Consider the following 14,747-nt stretch of genomic DNA (forward strand, 5'->3'; position numbering starts at 1 on the left):
AATATCACTTTAAACCCAAATTTACTATCTAAATTACCCTCATAAATCCACTTCAATATATAAATTTATCTTTACATATATTTAGAAAAATAAAAACCCGAAATCAATATTCTAGAACTCATTCAAGGCGTGTCTCATACTTAATCCTTGCTTCATATTTGCCACTCTAATATATAAAGGCAAGAACCTAGTGGATACTGGAAATGGTGCAGTGCTCGTCACTCTAATATACAATTAAGTCGAATTTAAATAATTGTGTCATCTCGGTGCTAATGTTTGATCCTTGCTCCAGCATTTGTCAAGTTCAAGCTTAATTAATTAGAGCTAGGTATAAATTATATTTAATGGTTAAGTTATATAAAATAGACAACGTATAGTTTAGAAATCATAAAAATAGTTTGTTGTGTGTCAATGTTTTAGTCACTTTTCGCATCTTACTTGCCCAGAAGATTAACTGCTTTCACAAAAACAAATAGAAGGGTTTGTATAATACTAATCTATGTTGTAGTTGTCAGCCAAAAGCCAAGAAAATTACATCTCTAGTGTAGGCTATAAATTGAACATTTATTGTTACAGACTTAAACTTAGATTTAGTTTCTGGGAAAGTGTAATAGAAAAGGTGTTAATTTTGTTTCTAAATCCAAAAAAAATTGAAAAAAAAAATGAAAAAAAAAACCTTACATAAATCAATTCATACCTTAGTTGAAGGATTCAAAAGTTAAAAATCATCATCCATTGGTCAAGAAGAGCATATTTTTCTCTGTGAGAGCATTTTAAAGGTTTAGCTAGAATGAATGTATGATAAATATTAGGCTTGATGTGATGATAGGGTTTGATTATTGAGTGGGTTTATTAATAAATTTTAAATTTATTGTTAATTTAATCTCGTATTTGATGATAATTATGCAAATGGGTAGAAAAGATAATTCACATTTAAAATTTAAGTCGGGTGTAGAAAAATATTATATGGATTTAATAAAATTTCTCATTGAGAAATATCCTAACAACTATATAAGAATTGTCCCATCTCTCACATATAATTTTGAGAGAATAAAAGACATTCTTATGCTTGTGCCGATTCCTCTCTTACAGTCCTAATATCTTGTTGTTTTTATGATTTCAAAATTTCTCTTACAAGATCTTATAACCGTGCCTAAAAAGTTGGCTACGTTGAGCACGCACTCAGCACAGTACGTAGCATGTGTCTGTGTTTAACCTAAAAACAAGGCAATTGTCAAGAGATGCCTTTGTATTTGCAACTTGTCAAACCTAGAAGATTGCGCCTGTTCATTGTTGTTAGGTCGATCGATCGATTCAAGCCAAGTGCTGCTGCCACGGCACGAAATTTGTTAGCATTGAGCAGTAACAAATGGTACGTTGGGCAAAGCGTTTTGAACAACTTTTTTGCCACCTTTCGATACAAAACTTCAAAAGAAGGGATCAAATTTGAAGTGTTCACAAATTTTAAGGTTTACAAATCTTCCCACCATGATTTTTGTTTTGTTTAATATTTGGAAGCATTTGGTAAGGAAGCAACTACAGTAGGGGATGACTTTGATCATTTTTATCCTCAATTTGTAGTTTGGTTTAATAAGTTTTCTAATTTAATTAGTCTTATTAAATTTTGGCAAGTATATATAGTTCTGAAATTTATCAAAAATATAAGTTGTAATTTATTTCGGCCTTTCAAAAGAAAATACACAGCATATAAAATCTTTTTGGATATGTAGGCAAGTTGAGAGCTCTAAATCCATGAGCTTTGGAGAGATGATATCCCTCTTCCATGCTAAAAAACACAAGAAGCTATACAATCCCATCGGGACCTCAGCATGAGATAGTCGCTTACACGTGGGTAAGTAATTGTTAACCATTGATGCAATATGTGGACAATTGTTGTTTACAATTTTCATCCTACTACATAGGTTACAAAGATATGAAATTAATCGATTTGTATGTAAGTTGCTAGTGACATTATGCTTCTTGTGGTTGAAAAAAAAAATCCTGAAAATTATATTTAGAAAAAATTCCGATCCCGAACCGAAAATCCCGAAAATTTCGGTACGTCATCCCAAATTGATCCCAAACTATTTCGTACAGAATTCTATCTGACCTATTGGTCTCGGCTGTCTATTGTTATAGGGTTTATGTGAGAAGGCACAATTCCTCAGACTTTCATTCGAAGCATCTTACTCCCACATATAGCCACCTTCTCTTTCGCTCAAAGCAACTGCTGCAAGCCTCTCTCTTTCTCGACCTCACCTCACGCTGCTCTCTCATTCTATGCCAATCTATTTCGACCTCACCTTCGTTTGCGAGGTGATCTCATGGGTTCCCTTACCAACTCCTACAAGTCCCTCTGCTCCTTCATCGATAAAGCCGCTAAGAAGCTCGAGACCACGAAGACTAACTCCTCATTTGCCGCCAAAATTACCAAAAAGTCCAAGACCAAGAAGATCGGCCGCATCGAGAACAAGCTTAAGGAATTCAGCGGCGATTTGTCGCTCTTCAAGTTCAAGTCTAGTGTCGTCATTGCCCTCGTCCTCTTCATCGTCTTAGGGCTACTTAGCTCGATGTTCGAGGGAAAGATAGTGGCAAAATTACCCTTCAAGCCCTTTGGGTTGGTGATGAAGATAACCCGCAGAGGGCTGCTGATAGGAGCATATTTATGCGACTTAGTTGGCTTGTTCTTGTGCATTTATGTCGTGTTTCCTTAGTTATTTTAATGTTTAAAGTCATTTTCGTGTGTTTTCAGATTTTATGGACAAAGTAGGCAAGAAGATGCATTTTGGAGCATTTTGGAGCAAAATGGAGCTTGGAATGCATGTCACATATTTGGGCCAAAGTGGATGGGCGAATTTGAGAACTAAAGAGGCCAAGAATGTGAAGAATTATGGTCCAAAAGATGAAGAACTCAGCCCAAAAATTTGTCACCCCAACTTGCCTTCATTGCCATGCAAAACAACATAGAATTCCCTTTGGATTCCCATGCCATGCTTGATCACTCTTGTCCCCTACATAATTTCTGATTTCATGCTTCAATTCATTTAATTATTACACTTAATTGCTTGATACCTCTTGTTCCCTTCACCCACAAAATTTTATACAACTTTCACAACCATAACATGCACCAATTGATGCTCTATCATTCACATTTGGAATCCCATGCCTTGTGTACCACATGTTGCTGCACCTTTGACCCATTTATTGACACATTTTCACCTCCATTTCCATCTCTATGCAATGTACACAATCATTCATGCTCCCTAGCTACAAGACCACTCCATTTTACCCTTCACACTTTGCATCATCACTTCATTTTCACCTTTGGACCATTGCACACCACACACACTCTTTGCCGTGCATTCTCCCTAGCCTAACCTGATTCTCTAAGGTTTTTGGGGCCTATATATACATGTTTACACCCCTTGGCAAAGGGTTCACACTCTCATATTCATCATTCATCACAGAAAATTCGTCCATACAACCTCTAGGTAGCAAAACACCCCAAAAATACCATTCTAGTGCCTAGAAAACATAACAGCCACTCCACCTTCTTCCACCCTCTTTGCCTAGTTCTCCACCACCCTCCAACCCTCAAACATTCCTCCACACTTACCCTAAACCTTTCCATACCATTCCCCATCCATTCTACATCATAAAACTACCCAAAAATCCGTCCACAAAGCAATCTGCCGCAAGCAAGCAAAGGAGAATACTTGGATGCACTTGCTACACAAGTTGGAGCATTTTAGGTGTTTTCTTTCCTTTGATTTTAATGTCTAATTTTATGTATCTTTGCTTTGTGAGTATGAGGAACTAAATCCCTCTTAGTTAGGGGGTGATTCGAAACCATGTTCATACTTGCAATATGATTTGATTACATCCAGTTGTGATTCATAAGTTGTGAATTCAATTTACTTATCCGATCGTATAAGAAATGATTTGTGTATGTTGGTTGAGAGTGCACGCTTAATTTTCATGCATGAATTTAACGCTAGAATATAAGGGAGTTTCACCTAATCGTTATGAACTTATATTCACAAGTAGTGAAGGTTGCTAGTCACAATCACGTTAAGTAAATTCTTGGCATAAGTTTCATGCAAATCATAGTAACGAGTGCCTCGTCGATGCTTATGTTTTTCATAGAACTTAATGATTCTTGCTTGTATCTCTATTATGCAATTCATGTAGGGAACTTGTAGGGAATGTTTTGGGTTGTCGTATGCAATCATCCAACCCAATAACTTGTGGAAAAACTGAGGGTTAATTAGTGCAATTCACGGTTAATTTGGGGCGTTGAGTATTCATAGCTTATCGAAAAGCAACTGGAAATCGTTTTGTATGCAAGTGTGACATGTGTGGAGAAGAACCTCCTAGCTAGCCTTCCATCCATAAGTGTCATTCAAATTCATTTTACAATCTGTTTTGATTCACTTAAATTTGTCTAAGAATTTGTTTACTTTGTTCTTGTCTTAATTTAATTATTTTCGTCCAAAATCAACCCCATCTTATTTCTTTGAGTCATATTAATTAGAACTTGTCTTAGATTATGTTTTTAAGTGTTTTAGTTCATTAGAAAACCAAAATTCGTCCAAGTTTGTGTTAGAGTCCCAAAACTGCCCAGATTGTGTGTTTAAGGTAGTTTTGAGTGTTTAGGGGCTGTTTTGAGTCTTTTGGTTTGTTTTAGTGTTTTAAAGTATAGTTTTGCATTCTTTGAGTCTAGTTAGTGTTTTAAACTTTGTTTTTACGTTTTCAAGTCAGTTTCCAAGTGATTTAGCAATCCCTCCTAATCCCCGGCCTAGAACGATCCCTACTTACATACTTTACTACAATTGATAAAAAGAGGGTTTAATTTGTGTGCTTATATATTTCGCATCAAATTTTTGGCGCCGTTGCCGGGGATTAGCAAATTTGCTAATCTCTTGGATTGTTTTCTTTCGAATTATTGTATTTTGTTTAAGTTTCTGTTTAAGTTGCTGATTTGTTTTGTTTTCTTTGTTTTTAGGTACTAGTTTATGACCCGTAGCTCACAACCTGTTCGTGAGCATATCTCCGACTTTGACGGTGATTTTGAGAGGACTTTGAGAAGGAAAAAGAAATTGCAAGAGTCTAATCCTTCTAGTCCCGAGCCTGAATTAGAAGAGCAAGAAGTTGAGGTTGAAGAGAAGGCCACGGCACAAGTGGGTGGAGAAGAGCAAGGTATAGTCATAGACAACCGTACGCTCAAGGAGCTTGCCGCCTCGGGTTTGGATAATGTCGCACCATTGTGTATCCAATATCCCATGGCTGCTCAAGGTAAAACCGAAGAGTTCGAGTTAAAGTCAAGTTTGCTCCACCACATTCCAAAGTTCCATGGGCTGTCCATGGAGGATCCGAACAAACATTTGAAAGAATTTGAAGTGGTGTGCTCAAGTATGACTCCGGTTACCGTTGACGGAAGTATTTTAAAGATGAAGGCTTTTCCATTCTCTTTAATGGACAAAGCCAAGGATTGGTTATACGAGTTGGCTCCCGGTACAGTTACATCTTGGGAGAGTATGAAGAGGGCGTTTCTGGAGAAGTTTTTCCCAACTTCTCGCATCATTCTTCTTCGTAAAAAAATAAGTGGAATTCAACAAGATGAATGTGAGTCTTTTCCTACATATTATGAACGATTTAAATCACTTGTTGCTTCTTGTCCACAGCATCAAATGAAGGAAGAGTTGCTTTTGCAATACTTCTACGAAGGGCTCCTACCACTAGAACGTCAAATGCTCGATGCTTCGGCGGGTGGAGCATTGGTGGACAAAACACCCATGGCTGCAAAAATCTTGATTGCTAATCGAGCGTTGAACGCTTAACAATACGAGGGTGTAGGCCAAAGAGGACCCCCACGGCAACAAGTTAATGAGGTAAGTTCCGCATCCAATATTCAATCTCAGTTAGCTAATCTTACTTCTATTGTTTCACAGATGGCCGAGGGAATGAAGATTCAAGGACTCATGGTGTGTGGCGTATGTTCTATCCAAGGACATGCATCCGAAAAGTGTCCTCAACTCATTGAGAATGGTGGATGGGAGAGCGCTAATGCCATTGGGTTTCAAAGCCAAAATCAGCCAAGACATGATCCATATTCCAACACGTATAATCCGGGGTGGAGAGACCATCCAAACTTCAAATGGAGAGAGCCACAACAAGCCCAACCACAAGGAGGCTTTAGGCAACAACCCCCGGGCTTCTACACCAAACCATACGCACCCCCTCAATTCCAACCACAATCTGCCCCAAATACTTCAAGTAATGCTTTGGATAATGATACACTTGTTAAGTTACTAACCACTTTGACTAATGGGCAGGAAAATCAAAACAAAAGGGTGGACCAACTAGAGAAACAAATGGGACAGATTGCCGAGGTTGTTGGGCAGATTAGAGACCAAGGAAGGCTCCTTAGTTCTACCATTCCAAATCCAAAGGGAGGGTTTGAATCAGCCAAAGCAATCACCCTAAGAAGTGGTAAGGAGGTTGGGGTAGGTTCTTCATCAAAAACAGGTCCCAAAGAGGATGAAATGTTGCAAATGGAAGAGGAGGAATCAAGCCCACCCACGGCAAAGATGGACACACCTATGCCGCATGTGTCCATGGCCCCTAAACCTTCAAATCTGTCCAATAAGGGTAAGAATGTGTTAAATTCAATTCCGACTAATGTTTTTCCTTTGAATGTCCCCTTTCCTAGCAGATTTTTGCAATCAAAGAACGAAGAGGAGGAAAAAGATGTTCTAGAGACATTTAGAAAGGTGCATGTCAACATTCCCCTCCTTGATGCCATAAAGCAAATCCCGAAGTATGCCAAGTGTTTAAAGAAGCTTTGTACAACAAAGAAACGTGTCCGGGAGAAAGAGGTGGTACATGTAAGTGAGAATGTCTCCGCCATCTTGCAACATAAACTACCCCCCAAATGCCAAGATCCGGGGAGTTTTACAATTCCGTGTGTCATTGGTAATACCCGTTTCAAATCTGCCATGCTTGATTTAGGTGCTTCTATAAATGTTATGCCATATTCCATTTATGCATCTATGAACTTAGGAGCATTGAAAAATGATGGTGTAATCATACAATTGGCCGATAGATCTAACGCTTATCCAAAGGGAGTTTTGGAAGACGTTTTAGTGCAGGTTGATCATTTAATCTTCCCGGCGGATTTCTATGTCCTCGAAATGGATGAATCGGACCATGCCCCTTCATTGCCCATCCTCCTTGGAAGGCCATTCATGAAAACGGCTCAAACGAAGATTGATGTGGCCAAAGGATTAGTCACTATGGCATTTGGTGGTGACATGATTAGTTTTAAAATTTCTGAATCCATTGAGGCTCCTAATGTTGTTCATTCTTGTTGTGCCATTGATAAAATTGAAAAGATAGGACCAGACCGTTCAGCACCAAGCACAAAGGATGCATCAACAACCATGCAAGACGAGGGAATTGGAGTGGAGTACAAGGACCATACGGCCACTGCCCTCACAGTGCTCAAATTGGCTGAAAGCACCATGGGGAAGAATGTTCACATTGCTGCCACTTCATCACATCACATAGGTAAGCCACCTAATCCAAATCCAATTCCCATTAAAGTTGATAGGTGGTTCCCTTCTTTGGTGCAGATACCCAAGCAGATCCTCGACGGTGGGCACATGAACGTGAACCTTAGGCAACACAACGCACCCATCAACAAACATCACTATCCATTTCCGTTCAAGGATGCAATGTATGAGAGCTTTGTAGAACATGATGTGGAGAAGACAACCCACTATGCCGTGGGTTCCCATGAAGGTTGATCAAGGTGTTCATCGTCCGGCTGGAAGACGTTAAAGAAAGCGCTTTAAGGGAGGCAACCCATTTATTCTGCTTGATTGTCAATTTTATTACTTGTTTAATTATTTTTGGTTATGATTTTCTATTTTGAAACAGTAACAAATATGCAAAGGATTTTAACATTAAACTTCGTGGAAATGAACAGCAAACTGGGAAATAAAGAAACATAGCATAATACAAGAGGGAGCCTTCACAAAGGCTGCTTGGGAGAGGTCGCAGTAGTCGGCGGAGTTGCAGTAGTCGGCGGAGTCTCAGCAGTCGGTGGGGCCACAGAAGGAGGAGGTATCGGAGGTTGATCAGTTGGAGCTTCACTACGCGGTGCCGCCCTAGAAGACGAAGGCAGATGCTGTTGGAACAAACCCACAAACCTCCGGTGATCAAGTAAAATCTGACCATCAGTTTCCTGCAGCTGGTCAATTTTCCTCTTCATGTTTGTGGCATAATTGTGTGCAAGCTTGTGCAATTGTTTATTTTCATGCTTGAGTCCTCTAATCTCCTCTTTGAGACTCTGTATTTCAGCCGCCAACGATTCAACGTGACGGGTTCGAGCAAATAGGCGTTGGGCCATGTTGGACACAGAACCCGCACACTGCACGCTAAGAGCCAGAGACTCTTTAACCGCCAATTCATCAGACCGTCTAGCGAGCAGTCTGTTATCTCTGGGGGTGATAAGGTTCCGGGCCACCACCGCAGCGGTCATGTCATTTTTCATCACCGAATCCCCAACGGTAAGAGGACCAGTAGGGGATATGAGGGACGGGCGCCATATGTTGTCTGGAGAAGGCGGGGCTGCCTCTTCACCAAGGTTCAAGTCAAAACGAAGGTCGGAAGGGCCAGACATTTTTCAGAAGTGTTAAAGAAAGAGGAGATCGGACAAGTCAAGATCGTAGAAGTGCAACACGGGAGTTTTTACAGGCAGAAATTCAAGTGTGCTTTGAACATCCTGCATACCTCTATAAAAATCAGCACGCGATGGGATTTCAGAGATCGAAGAGGTGAGCTCAGAAATCGAAGAAACCATTCGGAGATCGAAGAGGCGCCAGCTTTCTCAAAAGTTGGGCTTGCTCACAAACCACCAATTCCAGATACCGAAGAGTGTCAACTGTCTCAGCCTCGTCAGCACCCATCACACGCAACTCAGCTTTGCGAAAATTACGGGCAGTCTGTCGAAGCACCGATTCCAACCATCTGTCTCTCTCAGCCTCGTCAGCACTTGTCACATGCAATCTCTGCCCTCAACGAAGCTCAGAACTCGAAGCGTAAATTCCGGATATTAAAGAGGCCTCTGCTTTATCGAGACGTGTCAGCATCTGTCAATTTGCACATCTGCGTTGCGTAAATCACGCGTAATCTGTCGAAAATTTTTGGAGAAGCGGAATGCACATGAAAACTACTGTTAAATTATCCCAGGCTTGCCGACACGAGTAATGGAACAATGCCTTCCCAGCCATTAAGAAAATTCTATAAATGCTGAACTTCAAAGTGAAGCAGTCTCACCCAACTTTCAGCCTCACTTAACCCTTCATCCTCTCTGAAATGGCTTTCCAACAAACCCTCTCGAGTCACTCTGTATTTCTCATCCCCTGGGATACCCCTGCAAACAACCCATCCAGAGCACAAGTATTTCATATCATAAAGGTTGAGAGCACGAGTATCTCATATCATGCTTTCTCCCTGTCCTTTCTCCAGCCAGCACATGCTCTCGAGTACTCATCATCTTGTGTTTTCTCTTCGTCTCTCACGTATAAGGGAAGTGAAGATGATACCTCGAAGCATGTGGAGACAACGTGCTGATTCATCCTCAACTAGGGACAAGGAGAAAGAAAGCAAGAGGTGGGCACTTGGAAAGATTGAAGAAAGAAACAGACCAACACCTTTACCTCGTGCCTACCCGTCATGCAGAAGAAACAAGCAGAGAAGAATGCAGCTTGCACAATCAACCCAGCAGAAGGAGTCTGAGATGAAGAACTAGAGAAGCTGCCACATCTGCTTGGAGAACAAATAAGGAATTGCAACATCACCAAAGAGCAAAGCTTCGCCATACAATTCCAATCCAGTTCAAGATCAAAGATGTGGAAATTCAACAAGATCAACTATCTCCAAAACCAGATTTGCGTTCTTAAACTCTACTCTGTCTGGTTTTTACTTTGCCATATTTGTCATGTTTATTTGTCGTTTGTTATTTGCTTGTTTTTGGTGTGAGTACATGCTTGAAACATTGAGGACAATGTTCGATTTAAGTGTGGGGGAATTGGTAACTATTGTTTTGCATGCAAATTCGTAGAAAATTATCACCCATTACTTCTAGTGTTGTTCCTTGCTGTTTAAGTGTTTTTAAGCTGTTTTGGAGTGTTTCAGTATGTTTTGACATAAAAATCCGAAAATTTCATAAAAATTTGAAAAAATTGTTTTGAAAAACCCAAAAAGAGTTGTTTTTGTTTGTTTATTTTGTGTCTTAGGGTACCTTCCAACACAATGATGAGGATTTGGTCTTTAATTACATGACTGTTAAAGAGAATTATAAACATGGATGAAAGTTTGATATGCTCTTTGGTTTATACTTGGTTGTAGTTATAATTTATGAATTCACATGCAATCATAAAGGAAAAATTAGTTTTTGTAACATGCTTGAAGAAAGGAACTCAAACAAACGCTACAACCTTGTGAGACTTGAGCCTAAACGTTATTTGGAGAGTTGATAATCTGTGCATTATTGTTTTCTAAAGTCGTTGCATGATCTCATTTTTCTTTGCTTGGTTACTACTTAGAAGGCGTTTCATCATTTAGTTCCAAATGCTAGAACTCATGCCCATTTCATTCAAAGCATGATATTGATTTGCATAACACATATTCAAGATGAAGTTGTGTAGTTACCACCACCAAAGCCAAACTGCCATGTATCCCATATCGTTATATGTTTAAGTTAACCCCATTGAGCCTTGATAGCCTACATTCTTTGTTAAACCACATTATCCTTACCTAGCCTAGTTTAGGACCATCCATACCCTTATTCTTGAAGCATAGTAAAGCATGATTCAAATTGAATTTCTTTTGATTAATGTATGGCAGAAAACAAGTGTGGGGGAAGTGTGAGTTATTATGCTTGTTGAAAAGAAAAGTAGAGTTGAAAAAAAAAAAAAAAAAAAAAAGGAGTTGAAAAATATGCGAAAAGGAGTTTTAAAGTGCTGCTTGTTGAAGAAAGGGTCCAAAACATAGAATTCGGCCCTAAATATTGCTTGAATTTTCCCTTCGTGTCTAAAAGCTGATTTCTGCAATCTAAGTGAATTCTAAGTTTCAATTTCATTACTTTACTTGCTATTGCTTTAAGAACGATTGTTATCCTTATCCTTCATTTGTTAGCCATCACCCCAAGCCCCGTTACAACCCTTAACTTCATCTTGAGTGTCATGCGTTTCAATATGTGGAGTTTGAAATTGATATGAGCATATGGTGTCACTGGTTCTCGCATCTAAGTAGTAGCATTCCATTCATGAGATCATATCTAAACATGCTTATTAACTCCAGAAATTGCTTTCTTTGTGATACATATATGTGAGCGTTCGTTTTCATATCTACATCAATCTTCTCACATATAACTAGTATAGGGTGTGTAGTTAGAAAATCTGAGTGAAAATTGAGTGCATATCTTGTAAGGAATTGAGTGATTTCTCTAAGGCATGTTACTACATCAAAAACATTATTTTAATCGATTAATTGTGAACAAGTAAGTGGTGACTATGATTAAGTACGTGCTTAAGTGTGAAGATGACTCAAATCTGTGGGGATAATGATTTTTAACATGTCATGTGCATTGGAAATCCCTGAGGCAAATGTTAGAAGGTTTAGGTTGTGTTTTATTTACTTTGTTTCGTTTTATCTCTTTGTTTTGCTCGAGGACTAGCAAAAGCTAAGTGTGGGGGAATTTGATAGGAGCATATTTATGCGACTTAGTTGGCTTGTTCTTGTGCATTTATGTCGTGTTTCCTTAGTTATTTTAATGTTTAAAGTCATTTTCGTGTGTTTTCAGATTTTATGGACAAAGTAGGCAAGAAGATGCATTTTGGAGCATTTTGGAGCAAAATGGAGCTTGGAATGCATGTCACATATTTGGGCCAAAGTGGATGGACGAATTTGATAACTAAAGAGGCCAAGAATGTGAAGAATTATGGTCCAAAAGATGAAGAACTCAGCCCAAAAATTTGTCACCCCAACTTGCCTTCATTGCCATGCAAAACAACATAGAATTCCCTTTGGATTCCCATGCCATGCTTGATCACTCTTGTCCCCTACATAATTTCTGATTTCATGCTTCAATTCATTTAATTATTACACTTAATTGCTTGATACCAATTGTTCCCTTCACCCACAAAATTTTATACAACTTTCACAACCATAACATGCACCAATTGATGCTCCATCATTCACATTTGGAATCCCATGCCTTGTGTACCACATGTTGCTGCACCTTTGACCCATTTATTGACACATTTTCACCTCCCTTTCCATCTCTATGCAATGTACACAATCATTCATGCTCCCTAGCTACAAGACCACTCCATTTTACCCTTCACACTTTGCATCATTACTTCATTTTCACCCTTGGACCATTGCACACCACACACACTCTTTGCCGTGCATTCTCCCTAGCCTAACCTGATTCTCTAAGGTTTTTGGGGCCTATATATATACGTGTTTACACCCCTTGGCAAAGGGTTCACACTCTCATATTCATCATTCATCACAGAAAATTCGTCCATACAACCTCTAGGTAGCAAAACACCCCAAAAACACCATTCTAGTGCCTAGAAAACATAACAGCCACTCCACCTTCTTCCACCCTCTTTGCCTAGTTCTCCACCACCATCCAACCCTCAAACACTCCTCCACACTTACCCTAAACCTTTCCATACCATTCCCCATCCATTCTACATCATAAAACTACCCAAAAATCCGTTCACAAAGCAATCTGCCGCAAGCAAGCAAAGGAGAATACTTGGATGCACTTGCTACCCAAGTTGGAGCATTTTAGGTGTTTTCTTTCCTTTGATTTTAATGTCTAATTTTATGTATCTTTGCTTTGTGAGTATGAGGAACTAAATCCCTCTTAGTTAGGGGGTGATTCGAAACCATGTTCATACTTGCAATATGATTTGATTACATCCAGTTGTGATTCATAAGTTGTGAATTCAATTTACTTATCCGATCGTATAAGAAATGATTTGTGTATGTTGGTTGAGAGTGCACGCTTAATTTTCATGCATGAATTTAACGCTAGAATATAAGGGAGTTTCACCTAATCGTTATGAACTTATATTCACAAGTAGTGAAGGTTGCTAGTCACAATCACGTTAAGTAAATTATTGGCATAAGTTTCATGCAAATCATAGTAACGAGTGCCTCGTCGATGCTTATGTTTTTCATAGAACTTAATGATTCTTGCTTGTATCTCTATTATGCACTTCATGTAGGGAACTTGTAGGGAATGTTTTGGGTTGTCGTATGCAATCATCCAACCCAATAACTTGTGGAAAAACTGAGGGTTAATTAGTGCAATTCACGGTTAATTTGGGGCGTTGAGTATTCATAGCTTATCGAAAAGCAACTGGAAATCGTTTTGTATGCAAGTGTGACATGTGTGGAGAAGAACCTCCTAGCTAGCCTTCCATCCATAAGTTTCATTCAAATTCATTTTACAATCTGTTTTGATTCACTTAAATTTGTCTAAGAATTTGTTTACTTTGTTCTTGTCTTAATTTAATTATTTTCGTCCAAAATCAACCCCATCTTATTTCTTTGAGTCATATTAATTAGAACTTGTCTTAGATTATGTTTTTAAGTGTTTTAGTTCATTAGAAAACCAAAATTCGTCCAAGTTTGTGTTAGAGTCCCAAAACTGCCCAGATTGTGTGTTTAAGGTAGTTTTGAGTGTTTAGGGGCTGTTTTGAGTCTTTTGGTTTGTTTTAGTGTTTTAAAGTATAGTTTTGCATTCTTTGAGTCTAGTTAGTGTTTTAAACTTTGTTTTTACGTTTTCAAGTCAGTTTCCAAGTGATTTAGCAATCCCTCCTAATCCCCGGCCTAGAACGATCCCTACTTACATACTTTACTACAATTGATAAAAAGAGGGTTTAATTTGTGTGCTTATATATTTCGCATCAGCTGCAAGGGGAGGATGCAACATACTGTTCAATGGTTGGTGAAATCCCAAACCGTATTGGAATCCCTAAAAACCTTTGGGAATCCTAAAATTTTGGTTCGGTTTGGTTTTGATTTCGGAATCTCTTCTAGAAAGGACTCGGTACGGGATTTAGGTTACTCTTTTCGAATCGGGATCCCGATTCGAACTACCCTTAATGTTTTTTGTACTAGTGTAATTGGTTGTATTAATAAATCTCATTGTTTTAGTTACTAGTGACCACTGTTTGAAATATCCTGGATATGCTCGATGTGGAGCAAAAAATAATCAAGAAAATTATGGAGGCGACACGTGTACTTTTGGGTGAAAATGACAAAATTACCTTTAAGGCACACCGGGATTCCCACGTGCATGCAATGGACAACAACAACTCAATCAAGGAAGAGTCAAAGGTGATCAAAATGGTATATATTCAAAACCTTCTCATCACTCCTCATCAAATCCTCACTCAAAAGGTAACTCCCAATTTTTCCATTCAATTTGGGATTAATTGCCAAGTTAATTGCAAGATATTATTTCACATAATATCTTGCAATTACACTCACAATTTGACCATATGTGGCCTGCCCCTATTCTCCAAATAGGGTTGGTCACTCCCCTATAAATAGCCATGCTTTCCCACTAAAATGTTAGGCCATTCTCTCGCCAAAAATTCCTAAACATTTTCTCTCCCAAATTTAACTTTGGCATCAGAGATTCTTCGGCCAAA

At 38.9% G+C, this 14,747-nt stretch overlaps 1 protein-coding gene across 1 annotated transcript; it reads left to right on the forward strand.

The window, feature by feature from the left end:
• The first annotated feature begins 2,324 nt into the window (after nucleotides 1-2,324).
• On the forward strand, nucleotides 2,325-2,714 carry LOC114824223 (uncharacterized). The gene has a single exon (XM_029100658.2). It carries the CDS (start codon nucleotides 2,325-2,327, stop codon nucleotides 2,712-2,714), a length of 390 nt encoding a protein of 129 aa, XP_028956491.2.
• Nucleotides 2,715-14,747: the final 12,033 nt, after the last annotated feature.

Source organism: Malus domestica, chromosome 03, assembly GCF_042453785.1.
Source record: "Malus domestica chromosome 03, GDT2T_hap1".
Taxonomy (NCBI): domain Eukaryota; kingdom Viridiplantae; phylum Streptophyta; class Magnoliopsida; order Rosales; family Rosaceae; genus Malus; species Malus domestica.